The 18,327-nt window shown below is 36.9% G+C and overlaps 2 protein-coding genes and 1 pseudogene across 2 annotated transcripts; 1 reads left to right on the forward strand and 2 right to left on the reverse strand.

Annotated features, from left to right (window-relative positions):
- The first annotated feature begins 1,323 nt into the window (after positions 1-1,323).
- Positions 1,324-3,899, forward strand: LOC126787417 (uncharacterized). Its single transcript, XM_050513310.1, has 4 exons — positions 1,324-1,363; positions 1,482-1,536; positions 3,430-3,592; positions 3,703-3,899. Exons 1-4 carry the CDS (start codon positions 1,324-1,326, stop codon positions 3,838-3,840), a joined length of 396 nt encoding a protein of 131 aa, XP_050369267.1. The 3' UTR covers positions 3,841-3,899.
- Positions 3,900-4,167: 268 nt separating this feature from the next.
- LOC126787418 (disease resistance protein RUN1-like) lies at positions 4,168-11,029 on the reverse strand (annotated as a pseudogene).
- A 1,711-nt stretch (positions 11,030-12,740) lies between these two features.
- On the reverse strand, positions 12,741-16,941 carry LOC126786077 (ubiquitin-conjugating enzyme E2 7). The gene is made up of 6 exons (XM_050511785.1): positions 16,809-16,941; positions 16,579-16,681; positions 15,947-16,044; positions 15,743-15,843; positions 14,688-14,765; positions 12,741-13,126 (listed from the first exon to the last, which is right to left on the reverse strand). The coding sequence occupies exons 1-6, from the start codon at positions 16,852-16,854 to the stop codon at positions 13,049-13,051; spliced, it is 504 nt and encodes a 167-aa protein (XP_050367742.1). The 5' UTR covers positions 16,855-16,941; the 3' UTR covers positions 12,741-13,048.
- Positions 16,942-18,327: the final 1,386 nt, after the last annotated feature.

Genomic DNA, 18,327 nt, shown 5'->3' on the forward strand with positions numbered 1-18,327 from the left:
GATGACCAAGGCGTTGGTGCCAAGGCTATGAGGTAGGGTTGCTAGCATGATTGCATGTTCATTTATGCTTGTGGTTGAGGTAGTAGAGCCCCTCCTTCTCACTTCCCATCCCAATCATCTTCCCCGATCGAAGGTCTTGTATGAAACAAACATCTATGAGAAACAAGTTGATGTAGAATGAATCAAAGGCTAATTTGTTCACTGATATCAAATTTAGATAGAAAAGTGGTACGCATAGAACACTTTAAAGAACAAATTGGGATGAAAAGTGAACAGTGCCAATGTGTGTGACACGAGCCATATGACCATTTGGTAATTTAACAAATCACTTATGAGCAACTGTATAAAAAGTGAGAATGTTAGGGCTGCAAACAATATGGTCACTAGCACCACTATCAAGGATCCAATTGTCAATATTGCCTTTACTTGAAAGTTCTTCATAATTTGGCACAATAGCAACCTGATTTACTGATGTGTTCTTTGCAACCTTGTGGTGTGTTAGCATCTCAACAAGTTCTCGGCATCTCTACCTTGAGAGAGGAAAATTACCATCAGTTAAGTCTCCATCTTTGTCACTCCATCCAGTGACATGATTCCCTTTGGCTCGATCTTGCTCTTCTACAGCCTTCCTCTTCCTATAAGTCTCATATGTGTGTCACTTAAAACCACAGTAGGTGCACTTAAGGTGTGCCATACAGTTCTCAATGCTATGGTTGTCCATGTTGCACTTTTCACACTTCATTCCACCTTCTCCTAAGTCAAATTTGCACCCTCCCTTCTTCACAGCAAACAATATGCCTTCTGGTTGCTCTACGGCCTTGCTGGTTACAACCTCAACTTGTTTTTTTATAGCGTATAGCCATTGAATAAGCTTTGTTGACTGTTAGTACTGGCTCTATTGCCACAATACTACTCCGTATAGTAGCAAAATCATCATTAAGTCCCATGAAGAACTTTCATCCCATAGGCCTTTAAGTTCACTGAAATAAGATGTCACTAAGCCACTTTCTTTCTTTGAATCATGTATGGCATTCTCAATGTTGAATAACTGAACGGTGTTTGTGTGGGAGAAGCATTCTTGTAGATCTTCCCATACATCTTTGGAGGTCTTGCAATGGACGAGACTCTTGCGGATATCCTTCTTCATTGATCCTAGCAACCAGGTCTTCACCAAGACATCGCATCTCTACCATTGAGTTCTTGCTTTTGTTCCATTGATTGGTTTTGGAATCAATCCATCAACAAGTCTCCACTTATTCTTGATGGTGAGGGCCATGTTCATGGACTGACTCTAGTCGGTGTAATTCTCTTCCTCCAAAGGTTATGGTACTAGTATCGCACCAAGTTGATATGAATGATGAAGGTATAATGGATGATTCAGATTCTCCCATGGATCTGCAGTACGTGAAGAAGGTGGTGCCTTGTTGATTTCGACAAGCTTTTGATCTTCATCGTTTGCCATGGGTTTGTTGTGTTTGTAGGTAGGATTCTAGGTCTCCAAGAACGATTGCTCTGGTACCATGAAACAAATATGCTGTAAGAAATTGATTTTGTTAATACAAAATGTTGTAGACATTGGTTATATACAGATACTATGTATTCTAGATCCATAGTTCTAGGCTAGAGTTTAGCTATATCACATATCTATTTTGATAATAATCTCTACATTCATGGACTTGATTATGTTATTAAATCATTTCCTTTATTAGATGTAATGATAGGGAGTTAAGGGCCAGTCTGTCGTGGTGGTAAGTGTTGCCGAAGTTTGGTGCTAGGTTCGAGCTTGGTAGGCTTGTGTTTGGGCTTGCTTTAGGTGGCTCAACTATTTGGGTTTGAGCTTTAGGCTTATGGCTCAAGGTTTTTTTTTGGTTTGTTGGATCTTGGGGCCACACCATCTGTGTAAGGTGGTAGGGGTTATTTCAAATGATTTTGCTTAGTTTGACAGGTATTGGTAATTTTATGAGCTTCATGCTAGGATTTGCATCATTCATATTGCTTATGTGCTACTTAGGTAGTTTTGTATGGTTCTTACTCTCCCGGGTACTAGGTAGTCCGCGTTCATATTGTATTCTCTGTTTTTTTTTGAAGTGCTGAAATTTGGACTCCAGTTTTTACATTCCACACTCTTCTGTGCTTATTTGATTAAATTGCCCATCTATTTATGTCATCTCTCTCTCTTCCACGGAAAACACGACTCGGTGAAAGAAAGAAAGAAAGAGGGGTTTTGCAATTACAGAAGCGATAATCAGTGAAAGCCTTCGATAAGCTAACTGACCGTGTCAGCGATCGTCGGCTCGACTCCATCGCCACCACTTCCGAGGCCGATTTAGAAGCCATGCATAAAAGGGAGAAAGAATTGGCTTCTTTGAAGATCAATCCACACAACTCGAGATAATGTGAATGAACTAGAGCTGGTCGAGTTGGCCACTTGGTCGTTCAGAGGACATTGAGGGAGCACAAAGGTGATGCAGTGATGTTGTTGCCGCCATTCGACACTTGCTTCAGTAGAAACACTGCCATGTTGTTGCTTTTTAGGGGATATGAATATGTTGCAAGGATTTGAGTTCTTCCTGTTTTACAGTACTCAAACACGGCAACTTAGCTCCAACGCATTTCCAATTCAGGTGAGGCGGTCTGGTTGATTGATTTGATTGTGGAGTAGTTTTTGGTGTGTAATGGAGGACTTGGGGAGTACTATGTATTATTGAGGAGGCTAATTAATTTATGGCAGCTAGAAAGATTTTGCAGAGTCTTGAATGAGTTGAATCTTGATGGTCATGCCAACACTAGCACTTTCTTGAAAGGCAATTCTGGTAAAATGGAGCTTATTTTAGTCTCTCTCTCTCTCCTAAATTTAAATTGATGGGCTTTGGCGAATTGGCAAGTGATCAGTTGAAGAATCATATTTTGTTTTTAAAAGGATTTGGCATATCGGAGTCGTACCTCTTTACAAGCCATCCATTCCGAGTGTTTGACGACATCCGTAGAGAGGTTGACTCTCCCACCGCATGGTGCTGCATCCACAAGGTTTCGAACTCGAGACCTTGTTTAAGTCACAACAGCCCGTTACCACTACTGCATGCATCCACTGGTGTTAAAGAACTATATTCTGAGTAAGTCTTTAAAGAGTTTCAGATAGAAAGAGACTGACAAAAATGGCTACAAAAATTGGAGAGAAAGAAAATCAATAAAACATAAATGTAGTGTAGAATGTAAAAATGAGAGTGCAAATACCTTTATATTTTTAATTAAAACGACAACTCTTTATTGAAAGAACTCAAATAGTACAAAGATCAGTTTCAATTTGATTAATGATTAGAAAGTTTTGTCCACTCAACCCCGAAATGCATTTCTAGTTCTTAAATATATGTACACATGGATATATGATGATGATGAGGCATGATGATTATGAATTGTAATATTATATAGATGGGGAGAGCTTGAAAGTGGGCAGACGACGATAGCATTAACGCCCAAACACCAGCACGAGACGGACGATCTCACCGGGAAAGTTCAGAAGCCGACCTCCGGGAATGAGAGGCAGCCGGTTGAGGTTTGCTTTGCATACGCCGATGTCGACGCGGCCTACAAAGTAATTAACTGGCGTCCACTCGTTTTATGTTTCCTACGAGTCATTTTTCCTGAAGAGTCTCCTTTGAGTTTTTGGTTTGTAGTAATTGTACGTGGATGTTAATGTTGCAGAGGGCGGTGGACAACGGAGCGGTGGTGGTGAGCGCGCCGGAAGAGAAAGAGTGGGGACAGAAAGTCGGGTATGTACGAGATCCTGATGGGATTGTGGTGAGGATGGGAAGCTACGTCAACGAACCGAAGCATGGTTAACTTCAGTTTATTTTATATTTTATATAAGATCAATATACGTACAAATACTGTGTGCCGGCGATGAGTTGATGATAAACAAGTGTTTTCGTATTTCCCTGTACTGAAGTTAGAAATGGAGAACTTTGTTTCATAATCAAGTCTTGAATGAATGGCTTGTTTGCAATTCTAGATCAGTAGAATGTACTTTTTAACGAAGCTCATCAGATGCTTCGAAGCACTAGAAGAAGCTTCTGGTAGATGTTCGAAGAAAGGAAGTGCTTTCAATCCTTCACTGTTTGGACAAAAATTACCAACAAAGCCGTAGACTTGAAGTTTTGATCTCATGGCATAGCCATATGTTCATGCGAGTCTATTTTCTGTATGCATACTTGCTGATTTTCGATGAATGTGCGTACAAATTCAAACGTGTAGACACTACCCACTTTTCTCGTTTAAAGGAGCAAGATTTGTATGATGCGACTTCTCATTAAAAATGAAGTGTAATTACTTGCTGAAAATGCTGAGACATAGGCCCCTCTTCATTTCAATTTGATCGATCTGACTGATATCATCATGTAGATTGTAGAGGGAGAACTTAACAGAGAGAATGACCGAAATCCTGCAATCCGTAATCTCTCTCATTTTTTCAGAAATCAGATCAATATATACTCTGCACCAGCTTCTATGCCGATGATGAATAGTATTATTGTAATGGCGATTCCCAGGTTAACTAATAGAGTTAGAAGGAAGAAGTATCCATCTGAAGAACAGTCGTCATGTTTTAATGAACGGCTTTTCAACATATCCTCCAACGCACCTGAGAAGAGCTGATGAGAGAAGGCTTTGGCAGCCGATCATAATTTACAACATTTATTGTCCCTTCTTCCTGCAATGGCCAAGCTTCTGAAATCAACTCTCCTATATTCATTCCTTCTGCAATACAGATGAAATAGCATTAGCCATTAGGCACGACATTTATCAGCAATATTTTCCAAGCAGAACACTTCTGTGCAATGCACTTGTTGAGCTCGATATTGACAAAATGCAACAACAAAAAAAGAAGGTGCAATAAGTTAGCTAAATCGTCAACTACAGTGAACATTCGTGTGTAACAAACATAGAAAGAAAAGGGGAAGGGACGACGGGTAGAATGACAGCACTCTGAAGCAAGGCAAGGAACATCATGCTACAAAATACGTACTGAAGGTTCCCAGGCAATTAAACAACTGAAGGGTAGGAACCATAGGATGGCACCCTTTCCCTTGCATTGCAACCACAATTTTCACCGAACTAATGTGAATCACCATGAGAATGCATACTTCCAATGACTTAGAAAATAACTTCTTTTCACAACTCTGTTAGCATGGACTCCATATTCAGTACTGATAAAAGACGCTCCCAAACATCGCACTCAGTAGTGAATCTCAAACATTGATCTACAAAAAATGCTCTTTATTTCCAGACCCTCTGTCGCTTTGGTTGTTGCACGACATCCCACCATCAAGTGAACATTTATACCCTCATCACTTCCCTCCCAAAAAATATACCCCATAGATTGTAAGCGCTTAACTAACCATTTAAGAATCAGAAAGTCGAAACACAGACAGATTACAAGTAGGCACCCTTATTATTTCATTGTATAGAATGTTGATTTCAGGTGTCAGCTCAACAAAATTGCACAAATTTATCATTATTTACAACGGGAATAACCTTAATAACTGCATAGGAAATTTAAAAAGATTCGAATGCAAAATGCACATGGATGAGTGGTACTTCTGTATGAGATTGAGAAACTGAGAAGACTAACCCTAACTAAATAAGAGTATGAAAAGATTAACCTAGACAACAAGTCAAAAACACACTAACAAAGAATATATTGAGCTGACATAAAAAATCAAATTACCAATAAACAATTTCAGGAGTAAATAGTTTCAGAGGAAAAACTTACTTTAAGAGGATTATGCCTGACGTATATCCACAGCTGCATTAATTGAGTTTGTAATCCTCATCATACGCCCCGGGCATGGTAATAAACAAATGTTGCAGGAACCTAGGCATCTAAAATAGACTTCCACTGAAGCAAGTTCCCATTCTTTCAGCCTAGAGAGTTTCTTGCAAGTGTCCATTGGTAGTCATGGCCAGCTAGAGAAGGTAAGTAGTATGTCCTTGCTATCTTTCCACATGGTTAGCTCATCCAGCAAGATTAATATTATCCTCTCCGAGCTTACAAAATAGTGAAAACTGAAAAATGTTCCAACCAAACAAAAAGGCTAGGCTCATGGTCACACCATCAGCTGGCATCCAGTAATGACATCACATATTGCAAAGCTCAGTCAACTAGATCCTCAACTCAGTAACTACAGCCTTCTATATGATTCTATTGAAACACTGGAAATGGTATTACCCTAAAGGCAGATCTTCTGGCAACATTGCACAAGAAGTTTCATACATCTGAGGAGTGGATCCATTCACTTGTGCAGCACAAAAGAGTGGAGCTGGAATATGACCAGGATTCAAGGATACATTAGAAAGTACGAACATGGTACATGAAATATATTTCCATGCAAAGGTAATAATAACCTCAAGATGCAAAACAAATAGGTATGGTCAAGTTGAATTAATGCATGAGACAGCTTACATAACAAAACTAGTCCTTATAAACCGAGGCAATATATTGTTACAAAGACCAACTTCATATGTGAAAAACTTTGCATTTAATAAAACCTGTCAGTTTAACTCATTAAAAATCAATTATAGAAAATACAAGATCCAAGCCAAGATATGAGAGTAGACAACCACAACTAGGAGATGGTGAACATTTAACATAACCATGAAATTAGAAAACTGCAAATTGTTTAAGCATCTGCAATTGTTGACAGTATAAGTAAGACGCTCTCCACCATGATTGGAAACAAAATAAGTGTGGTCTATATATATCAAGGATTTTCTTATTATTTGTATCACTCGACAACCAAAAGTACATAAATCATTGAATTAAATGTTATGTTTTAACTAGAAAATTGTGTTACTATGTACCATATACTTCATTTAGTCCATGTTTCAGACTCACAAATCTAGTAACCTTCATAATGAACCTTTGTTTGTATTTCCAATTTGCACCCCTAACAAAATTGCAAATAATATATTGCAATGACAGATTGACAGACAAATGTCATCTAAGATTTACTAGTTGGATGTGCATGTTTATGGGTGAACCTAACAAACACAAGGCCCATAAATAGTATAAAGGTAACAGGAAAATCAAGAGATATACTAATTTCATGTACTATCATATTAGTGGAAACAGAGATGTATGTATTTCTGAGAGAGCATTCATACCCTTTCAAGTCCAGGTATTGTTTGATTTATCAGGCTCAAGACAGTTAGTCATGTTTCAATCTTCTGCTGAGCGATTCCATGTCATAGCTACCACATCCACTAGGTCATGCTTCATCAGAATGTTCGATTATTTGCTCAACTCCAGCACATTGATCACTTGCTGACTTGTCAAGAGCAAAATGGAGGTCACTTATAGCCTCGTTTAGCAAAAAGATGCTGTTGGATTGGTTCATTGCTTTGAAAAGATCTACCACATCTTGCTCAACCACCACACGAACCACACGAACCCCACAGTTCTTCAGATTCAAACACTTGTTGTTTTCCATAAAACAAAAGGTTTTAAATGAAAACTCAATCTCATAGAATACTCCTTTCCAATAATTTCTGAGGTCATAGTCTTTGAAAGATGCATAGAGTAACCAAAGGTGATCTGATAGAACCTGGCCGACTTTATGATGAAAAAGCCCCTTCACAAGCACTGAAGTTGACAAAGATCCTTGTACTTTGGAAATACATTTAATTCCACACGCATGACTTTGTAAACAATTGCGCTCAACAGCAGCTGGATTTTCTTCAGCTTCGAAAACAACACATATAGAGCAAACCCCACTGACTTGTTATGACTTGGTCGAGCCGGTAGCTGCACAACAACTGTATCTCCCTCACTTTGATTACTGAACCACTCAGGAATTTTGCTTCCAGGTGTAACAATATTGAAACTGTTAACAATAAATGGAGGGGTTCCCTGTAACATAAGATTCACTATATCAAACAACGGGAGAGAGAGAGAGAGAGAGAGAGAGAGAGAGAGAGTAAATACCTGTAGGAATCGCTTTAACATCGAATATGGTCTATTATTGCTGCCTTCACTGCCAACCAATCTGTAACAATGGAGACATCGAAAAGAAAACCACCTCAATCTGCTCAACTTCGGTGGATCAGGCAACATTTTCAAGCAAGTGCAATCGTCAGTTATTACAGTTATACTCAGTTAGTTCTTCATTTGATGGGAGGTCTGGCAAGCACTGAAGATTTTTGCAGCCTGCCAAGTCTAATAAAATAAGCTCAGAGAGCCATCTGATGCTTGCAGGAAGGGTAACAAAATTGTTTCCCCCAAGTTTTAATTCTTCTAAAGAGGACAAACAACCAATATCATCTGGGATTGCTCCTTCACCAAAACTGCAGTTGCTTAGATCCAGTATCCTCACAGAATGTAAATCATTTATAGAAGCCATCACCAGACCTGCAGGCTCAGGACTATTTCTTTGAAATGAGGCAAAAGGGGATAAAAAATGCCATGATGGAGGTGGTGGCCCTTTACATCCACGAAAGACAATACTTCCAGATTTTTCATAAGAACAAAGGAAGATGGAAGCTCACTTAATGCGGTTCCACTTAAGTCTAGCTCTTTCAAGCATTCATTCTGCCCTGCACTATCAGAGTTTTGAGCATCCGGACATATTGAGACTTCTAAGAGATTTCATGCTACAGAGGACGCCAGGAAGACACATGAAATTTTTGCAATCTCTTAGATCCAGTGAGATAAGGCCAACCAAACATTCAATTGATTGATTGCTTCCTCAATAGCTGTCCCATCCAAAGAAAGCACTGATAAGTTTTTCATTGGTCCCAAAAATTCTGGAATCCTTTTCAATTTTGAGCATCCCGACAGAATTAAAACTTCTAGAGATTCCATTTGTACCTCACTAGGAAGACTCCTGATACTTTTACAGTTTGTGAAGTTCAAAATTTTTAGCTTTTTAAGAAATGCAATAGATGGGTGAATCTCAACTACATTTGTGCAACTTTCAAGCACCAACCTCTCAAGATTCGGAATACCAGTGAAATCTGGGGTCTTCATCAAATTTCCGGAGAAACTAAGATCAATACACTTCAAGTTAACCAAGTGCTGTACATAGAATAACAAACAAAAAATCATTAGCTTTCCAAAAACTGCACAAATCTTTTTTCAAAAAAAAGATGAAGACGCCATGTATTTAATGGTACTTACCTTTCTCCCATTCCAAAGCAATTCAACTTTGCTATGACGCAAATGAAGTTCAGTTAGACCATATGGTTGAAAAGATTGTGGGAGAAATTTCGATGGATACAGACTCCATTCCAGAAAGTTTAAGGAATTAGACAAATATTTCGGGCCTGGAAATAGGTCCAGATTATGAATTTGGAGAAACTTTAGTTTAGACATCATAGAGAAAGTATCAGGATCCAAGCATGCTTTTGCAAATTCAGGCAAGCACAGACATATCCCTTCAATTGCTCTAGTTCCCTGATACACAAGCAAATGGAAAGATAATTCCATCATCAGATCTTAAACAATGTCCAAAGAAAATGTAATTTAGTACCTGTTGTACTTACTGTGTTCTTGGAAAATACATGAAAGATATCCTTATCAAGCCCACAATCGGCTGCGTCGACCAGGCTCTTCATAGGATTCTTGACGAACAATTTCCCATCCCATTTCTTGTATCAGATCATGCATCATCACATAGTCATCAAAAATAGTCAAAAGAGATTTCTCCACCAGAATATCTATTACAATACAAGCCGGAAAGCCACAACTATCCAATATATCAATTACTCGCTTCTTGTGACCACCCTTATGAAAGCATGCGACATCAAGGAAAACTCTCTTTTCCATATTATCCAGTCCATCGTAACTTAACTTGAGCGTCTCAAAGATTGCCTTATTAGGAGCTTTCTTCAGTCTATCCAATGTACTGATCCAGGCATCTTTACCCCTTTTATACAAAGAAGATCCCAGAGTTCTAAGAGCTAATGGAAGGCCTGCTGCATAATCCGCAAAAGATTTGGACAGTTCCAATTAATCTTCTTCTGGATGATATTTTTTGAAGGCTTTCCAAGAAAAGAGCTGCAGAGCTTGACTGTCATTTAGACCCTGGAGCTCAAATGGTTTCTCTATACCATGTTCAATCAGCAGACGTTCATCTCTTGTTGTAATGATAACTCTACTCCCCGGACAAAACTTAAGAAACACAAAAAGTTCAAGTATCAGTTTCAACTTGTAATGAGTTAATGCCAGTTTACCTATACTTGGAACTAGTCCAACCAGCTATATAGCTCACATCTCTCAACGCCTCTTTCCACCAACGCACCTTCTTCGGGTCTTCCTTGAAGTCGTGTTTATGTCTAGCAAAGGCTTCAGCGAAAGAGCCGGTTTGCCGTCGAACATCAGAAGGATCAACATGGTAGAACACCGGCAAGCGTCTCGAGATAATGAATCGGTTAATCTGTACAAGTTCATCCAGGCACCAAGTGGAAGAGGCGTAGTTTGGGGAGATGACAATAATAGCGAACCTCGAGCCTTTTATGGCTGCCGAGAGCTCATCAGATATAATTGACCCCCTTTGGATTCCTGGGTCGTCTCTGAAGACTTTGATTCCTCGCCAAACCAGCTGTTGGTAAAGATGGTCTGTGAAACTGGCTCGGGTGTCTTCGCCCGGAAACTGAGGAACACGTCGTACTTCCATTGAGGAGCTGAATTGGGGGTGGGGCCCCAAATGTCCCAATCGTCCCGAGCCCAGTACTCGTCATCCTCCATCATTTTTTCACAGAACAGTTTGCATGAAATTTGTGAGCTGCAAAATCCAAGTGGGATTAGGTAGAGGGTATGAGAGGAAAATGTGAAATAAAATCAAGGACCCTAAAATCAAACAGAGGTGAACAGAAATGGGGGTGTCTGTGAGAGAGGACTCTTTGGGTGTGAAACTGAGCGGAAGAGCTATTGACTTTCGTAAAAGCTGCGTTGTCGTTCACTGGTTATAACAAGGACACGCTCTGCTTGATTTTTAAGTTCATCTGATTTATTGGATCAGATTAGTTTCTTAAACACTATTTTATTTTATTTTTTGGTTACAATAGGGACCTAAAACGCTCATTTATCTACAATTTCCGTGCATTAAGGAATGATGTATTGTATATGAAATTAGTGAGAGTTTTAAGGAAATCCATGAAATTTAGAATTTTAGATGTATTTAATCAAAATTTTAAAGTCATTATGAAATTCATGAGTTTGGGGTATTCAATCAAGACTTTTAAAATGAATAGAAGTTTGTAGGTATTCAAAATATCATTCATACTTATGAAATTATAAACTCATGAAATCTTATAATAGACTTTTCAATGTTAATTATACATTATACAATCCATAAATTGTGTAGCCTCTAGACCATGGATTTTCATGGACTTTCTTGTACCTTAGATTGTTTTTTGTATGTTATGTTCTTATCTTATATCGTTGTACTTACTAAAATCTCATTTTCATTTGTGGACAAATGTTCAATGTTAACAATTAAACAATAACGACGAAAAAAATTCGTAAGAGAAAAATAATTAAATTTGAAGAGTTATCTTATTTTCATATAAATAATTGAGAGTAAGATACACAACTAATAAATTTGATCAGAACGAAAATTATTTTGTAGAAAATTTTATTAGCATGTATTAATTTCTCTAAGCTTATAATTGACAAACACGGTCAACGTGACTTAGACTTACCACATAAGATTAAGGCCTTTAGGACCAATAATTATTTTCCATGTGCGTTAATTAGTTAGCATACCTTATTTTCTTTACTAACAAAAATAATAGTTTAAATTTTTTACGAGTACTAAAAATTTTGTAGAAATTGATTAATATGAATTTTATAGATTTCATAAATCAATATAAATCTGTAAAAATCAGTAAAAATTTGTTGTTGAAATCAATAATTTTAATAATTCTATAGAAATCTGTTAACTTTTGAAAGAGTCCATGAATTTTTTTAAAAAATTATCAATTAAAATAAATCCACACAAATCTAAATATAATACTCCTAAATAAAATAAAAGTAGATATTTTTTATGGGGTTTGAGTTCATAATTGCAAAGGGTTTAGAAAGGACGAAGATGGAGGTGAGTTTGTATTACGGATAAGACAAACAGGCACTTCAAAAGTGGGTCTTCATTATCTTCACCAAATTTAATGGAGGAAAAAAATATTTTCCTGAGCGGGTTAAATGTAAATAGTAATTTTAATAAAAAATAAATACTGTAAATAGTAATGCCCAAGTTGATGCTTCAGGAAAATGCATTTTCAGCAAAAGTGCTGTGCATAAAAACAAATTAAGGCTAGAGCTGCTTGAGTCGAGCAACTCAAAACTCCCTGATTCCAGCAGACATGATAAGAACAAAGATGGCTTCTATCCCAAGAAAGAAGCTTAAAACCATAATGCCAACGAATACAAAATGTAGCACTCCATGAACAGATCATTATTAGAGCATTAACGCAATGAGGAAGTTACCAAGCACCTTAGGGATATATAGTTGCCTCAATGCATTGCATCTTGCAAGGACGGCGGTGGCTACTGCCAAGTAAATGCTACACAATTTCATAACATAAACCTGAAAACATTGTACATCACCTACTCGATGATTAATAAGAGCCGGTGGTGATATTTCACGTTTGGAACGGAAAAATTTTAAACCAAGATTCATGTCAGATCGATGCCAGTCCCTCACAAGACTTGGAACGACCTCAACAGTAACCAAAAACAAAGTCCACAGTTCAACTTCAAACACAACAAGATCAAATTTTAAACAAACACAACACACTTGGTGTTAACAAAGCAGAGAAAGCTATGCAGCAGGAACGATTTGTCACCAAATAGGCAATACTAATTGAATACAAAGCTGTTAAATGTTTTAACAATTACTAGACATTGAGAAGAGAAAAACAAAAAGAGATAAAGAAATTTAAGTGAGGAAGAAAATCAATGACATTCTACAGGGGCCAACGCTTGGTCAATTTAACACAATCCTCCGACACACCTGAGCAGAGTAATTGAGAAAACGTTTGGCTGCGGATCATAATTTCACAGCATCTCTTGTGACCTTCTCACACAACGGCCTACCTTCTTCTTGAAATCATCTCTCCGATCTCTCCATTCCTTCTGCAACACACGACAAAATTAAATTATTCAAGGAACAAACATCTACTAATGATATGCATCATAACCATAAGTTAGCTAAATTCCACAAAAACTTCCAGAACCAGAATCAGTACATATCCAGGAAAATTATAAGGTTTCAAATTGTCAAGTTAGACAAATTTGAACATAGCCATTGATGAATTAGCAGCACAGAGACTCCAAATTATTAATACAAAAGCGTTTTGCTAATGGCGCAACACTGCTAAACAATCACTAGTGTAAAGTTTCTTTCAACATCCAGACGACTAGATTTAAGTACCACATTTTGTTGTTGCATCTTACAAATATGTGGTTATGGGTATAGATCTCCCAAAGAAATGCTTTGATTACGGCGCATCATTGCTAAACAATGATCAAGCAGTATAAATAGAAGCTTACCCTAATGAAAAGAATCAAGCAATCAGTTTATTTCTTTTATTGCAGTTTAAAAATAATGAGCAACTCGGTCATTCGGGTGTAGATTCATTCAGCCTACAATTTCCCAGCATGGGGCCTTGGACAAACCGGATATGTGCTTTTTGTTAAAACAGAAATAGCCACAGCATCATGTTGCACATAAAATAATGTAATACTTAGCATAACTCTAGACTACGTCTGAACAAGAAAATGTCAAGTGCAACTATTAAAATAAGGGTAAATTCCTTCTATGGTACCTGAGTTATGGCCAATTGGACACTGATACCTAATGTTTCAAATATGACAGTTTGGTACTTGAAATTAGGTTTTATAGAACATTTTGGTACTTATGTTGATTTTTTTTGTTAAATATGAGGGTAAAATTGACATTTACATATTATTTATCAAAATAAAAATACAAATAGAAATTTATGGGTTCAAGACTAATTTCTATCACCTTGGTCTTCATCATTTTGTATCGTTTGTGAGAAAATAAACATGAATCAAAAGTTTTAATTGAAAGTGAAAGTGAAAAATTAGATTTTTATTTAGGAAATCTATAATTTGTGATTTAAATACCCACGAGAATGCTTTTGATTAATTAAATATAGTCTCGTGGAGTAGTTTTGTGAGACGATTAAATTTCATATATATAAAACTGATTTATGATATCAACATGAACAAAAAATATTAACTTAAATGTATAAAACGATTAAGATTTGAGGATAATGAAAACATAAAACTCATGTTTTTCTTGAATTTTTGTAAATAATATACTTAAATGTCTACTTTACCCTCCTATTAGTCAACATAAGTACCAAAGTGTCATATAAAACCTAACTCCAGGTACCAAACTGTCCTCTTTGAAACATTAGGTACCAAAGTGTCCAATGGTCATACCTCAGATACCATAGAAAGAATTTACCCTTAAAATAATTCTGTTAGTCAACATTTTAACATATTGACAAAATCATGAGTAGGTACATAATATATATATATATATATATATATATATATGATTCATTATATAACCCCACCTTCACTGTGGTCAGAGTAATATTCAAGATGAAGTGAAGGATAGACTTGGAAACAAAATGATTAGTGACAATACAGAAGGACTACTTACAGCAGCTTCAACATTTGCAGGAGATTCATCATTCGGACTGGACAGCATTGATATTATACTCAAAACTATGCTTTCAACCTGCAAAACCCCCATTTTTACATCAATAAGAGCAGTACTGGTTTTTTTTTTTTGTGGTTAAAATGTAAAAGGCAAGGTCACTAAACTTATACATGGTGTTAATTGTTTATCAAAGTAAAATACGAAAATGAGAAGCAATAACATAAACTACCAATTCTGCTGAAAAATTTTAACTGGAAGGTGAAATGTACTCAAAGTGACTAAGTACAGAAACAGGCACGTGAGTACTAATCACTGACCATCCTCTGACAAAGCCCCATGGTTGGGACACCAATGCTTTCTCTTGAACATTAGGATTTAGGGTACACCTCAGAATGTTATACATAGGATTCAATGATCTTATGACTATATGGTGTACTTAAACAATCTACTAAAGCTCTGTAAAAGCTATTGTCATTGGATCATGAAGAAGAAAGTAGTGTAAGTGAAGCCACTATGGAGTAAGCACTTTATCACATCTTCTGTTTCCATTTTCATATATTTCTCTAGAGCATACAAAAAGGAAATCCGCTCAGTAACTTGTAATTTGTTTGGAATTCAAAATAAACCAACAATGCCCTCTGACAATATGTTATCCAGTTCAGACAAATTTGTATGGTTTGATACGTGTAATCTGAATGGTCTATATTTAGTGTTATCACTTCTCATCAACTTTCAACATCATTAATGGGCGATGACAGAATATAATTTGTTTTAATAAAAAAATACGCTCACATGTATCAGCTTTATAAGCTAGAAACTACTCAAGAGATTAGGTCATTTATTTTCTATGAAGAATAAAACGTCCTAGGTTTACATTTTAGTGATATAATTGACTATCTAATATATATGATCCTCAAATTGTTTTGTCATCCATTTTCTTAATATACTAGTATATGGACAATGCTAGTCCAAGGAATCAGAAGAATAGAACACAGTGGCAGCAGGTCAAGTAAAGCTCACAGATACAGAAGACAGTATTGTTTGTAAATCCATACCGTATGCACAGGTGTCCAACGCTCACTAGCAAGCTCATAACCATTTGGATCATCACCGGGGGGATGAAGAATGGAAATGCAAACACGCCCATCAGGATAAACTTCAAACGAACAATAAACAAAATCACTACCCTCATAACAAGCGAAACATATCAAATGAATAATATAACGAAAAGACACATGATAAAAGGAAGAGAAACTAACCATTGGGATGCCACAACTCTGAAGTAAACTTCACTGTTGGAGGGCTGTTCGGGTAATTAGAAGGAAAGCTCATGATTGCGTTGAAAAATCCTCCCTCACTGCAATTACATAATATGTAAGGACTAATGTGATAAGTAAACTTGATAATCACCAGGATATTCTCAAGTTACGAGGAAAATGAGACGAAAAGATTTCATGACCAAACCAACACCCACACCATTCAGATAGTAAAACATCAAGATAAAGTTAACCAACCATCAGGATAGTGAGAATGTAAACTGAGCTCAATACATGACGAAAAATCACAAAGCCACTACTCAAGTACTTCATATGCCGAAAAATAGTCAAAAACATAACCCGCCCTCCTATTGCCAAATTTAGCAATGCCATGCTGATTATGAAACTTTCTAATTTCAACTAACTCACTAAACTTCAAAAAAGCTCAATCAATTCAAACACTACGAATCAGCGCCACGACACCACAATCAAATTCAACAACTAATCAATTCCAATCACCAGAATACAAACAAAGCATCAAAGAAGCTCAAATCAGCCTCGATCCAATCGCAGCCACAACAACAGTAGATAATAACAGAATCAAATAACAAAAATTCAAAAGAAAAAGGACGTACTAAAGCGTATCGGGAGGTCCAATAATTGTGACGCTCCACTCAAAAATATTGTTCTCATCGACCAGCCCCGCCGAGAACCCATCCACTGGATTCTTGCAAAGATCTACAGCAAATCAAAACCAAAAAAGAAAGAATCAGATTCGCCAGAAAACTCAATCCAATCCGATGACCTATATACAAAATCGATATGAATCTTCCAGAAGCCGATTGAATTGAGAGTTGCGGATTACCTTTGAGCTGCTTCTGGAGGAGAAGGCTTGCTTGAGAGGCCGCCATGGATTAGAGAGAGAAGGAGAGAGAGCTGGCCTGAGAGCTCTAAAGGCGAGGAGAGAGAAAGCTCTAGAGAGAGAAAGCTCTAGAGAGAGAAAGAGAGATTTATAAAGCCGACACCTTGTGTGTATTTATACACGGAGAAGAAAATACTTCTGAATGTGGACTCGTCTGTATGGAGCTTTCAGTGCGGGAATGAATTGAGATCTCGATCTTCTGCATGCGTCTGTACGAGAAGCACCAGGACAGGCGAGTAGACGTATGCCACGTCGGAAGAATGGTGGGGTCGGTCGACTTGATGAAAGATCTTTTCGGGATACGGATTTACCCCTGCGATCTAAGATATTTGAGGAATCATTGGTGGGTCCCATGGGAAATTAGAACGCGGTGACTGTGAGTGACATTTTCCTGAATTAAACAAATAATACTGACTAAACCGAACTGAAAATATGGTGCGGATAACTGAACCGAATAGATATTGTTTAAAAAATAAAGAAAATCGAACTGAAATCAGTTTAAATTGTTTGAAAATAGTTTACGTAATCAAACCAACCGATTTAAAACCGAACCGACCGAATTTAATTTAATGATTTAAAAAATAATAAATAATGGATATTAGTACAAAAAATAACAAAACATAACATAGAAGGTTGTCTAGTGCAGTTGGTAGAGCGCATGGTTATTATATTCTAGGTCAGGAGTTTGAATCCCAACAATGACATTTTGATGTTTTATTGAAAATATTTATCAAAATGAGAAAAATATAATCTTTACATAATTATTAATGAGAAGTGTGTGTGATGTAGTAATTTGTGGCATCATCTTTGGGTAGGAGTTTGAGTCCTACCTCTTGAAAAATTTAAAAAATTTACATATGAGGTGAGAACCGAAACCGAACTGAATTTCGGTTAAACCGATTATTTCGGTTCGGTAAATGGTTTGAGTTTTTAGAAAACCGATTAAAGTGGTTCGGTTTTGATTTGGACCCGAAATTCGGTTCGGTTTCGGTTCTCATCTCATATGTAAATTTTTTTAATTTTTTGGACCAAAAACTAAACCGATATATGCCCAACCCTACATTTTCCCTCCTTTCAAGTGGTAAAAAAAAAGTTAACTTGTCACTTTATTTTCAATAAAGAACTCAGCTTTCTCTTCTTTTTTATTGATGAGTCGGTAAATCTTGATTAATAATGATACGAGTGTAAATCTTGATTATAAGGATTTGAAATAATATAAGAAGTTTCTAAAACAAGTTTTTAACCGAGCATCAACAAATAAATAGTGCTTTAGTGACTACTTCACTTTCTTTAATATAGCAGTGACATAATGAAAATATAACTCCTTTACTCGAAACTAACACATTATATTACTGCCAACAAATAAAAATGAGTTTTTTTTACTGGGGTCTGAGCTTGCCAAAAGAAACCCCCATGTCCTGGTTTTCTCTCTACTGTTTTAAGAGTCGGGGGCAGTCATCCT

This window comes from Argentina anserina, chromosome 3 (genome assembly GCF_933775445.1).
Source record: "Argentina anserina chromosome 3, drPotAnse1.1, whole genome shotgun sequence".
Taxonomy (NCBI): domain Eukaryota; kingdom Viridiplantae; phylum Streptophyta; class Magnoliopsida; order Rosales; family Rosaceae; genus Argentina; species Argentina anserina.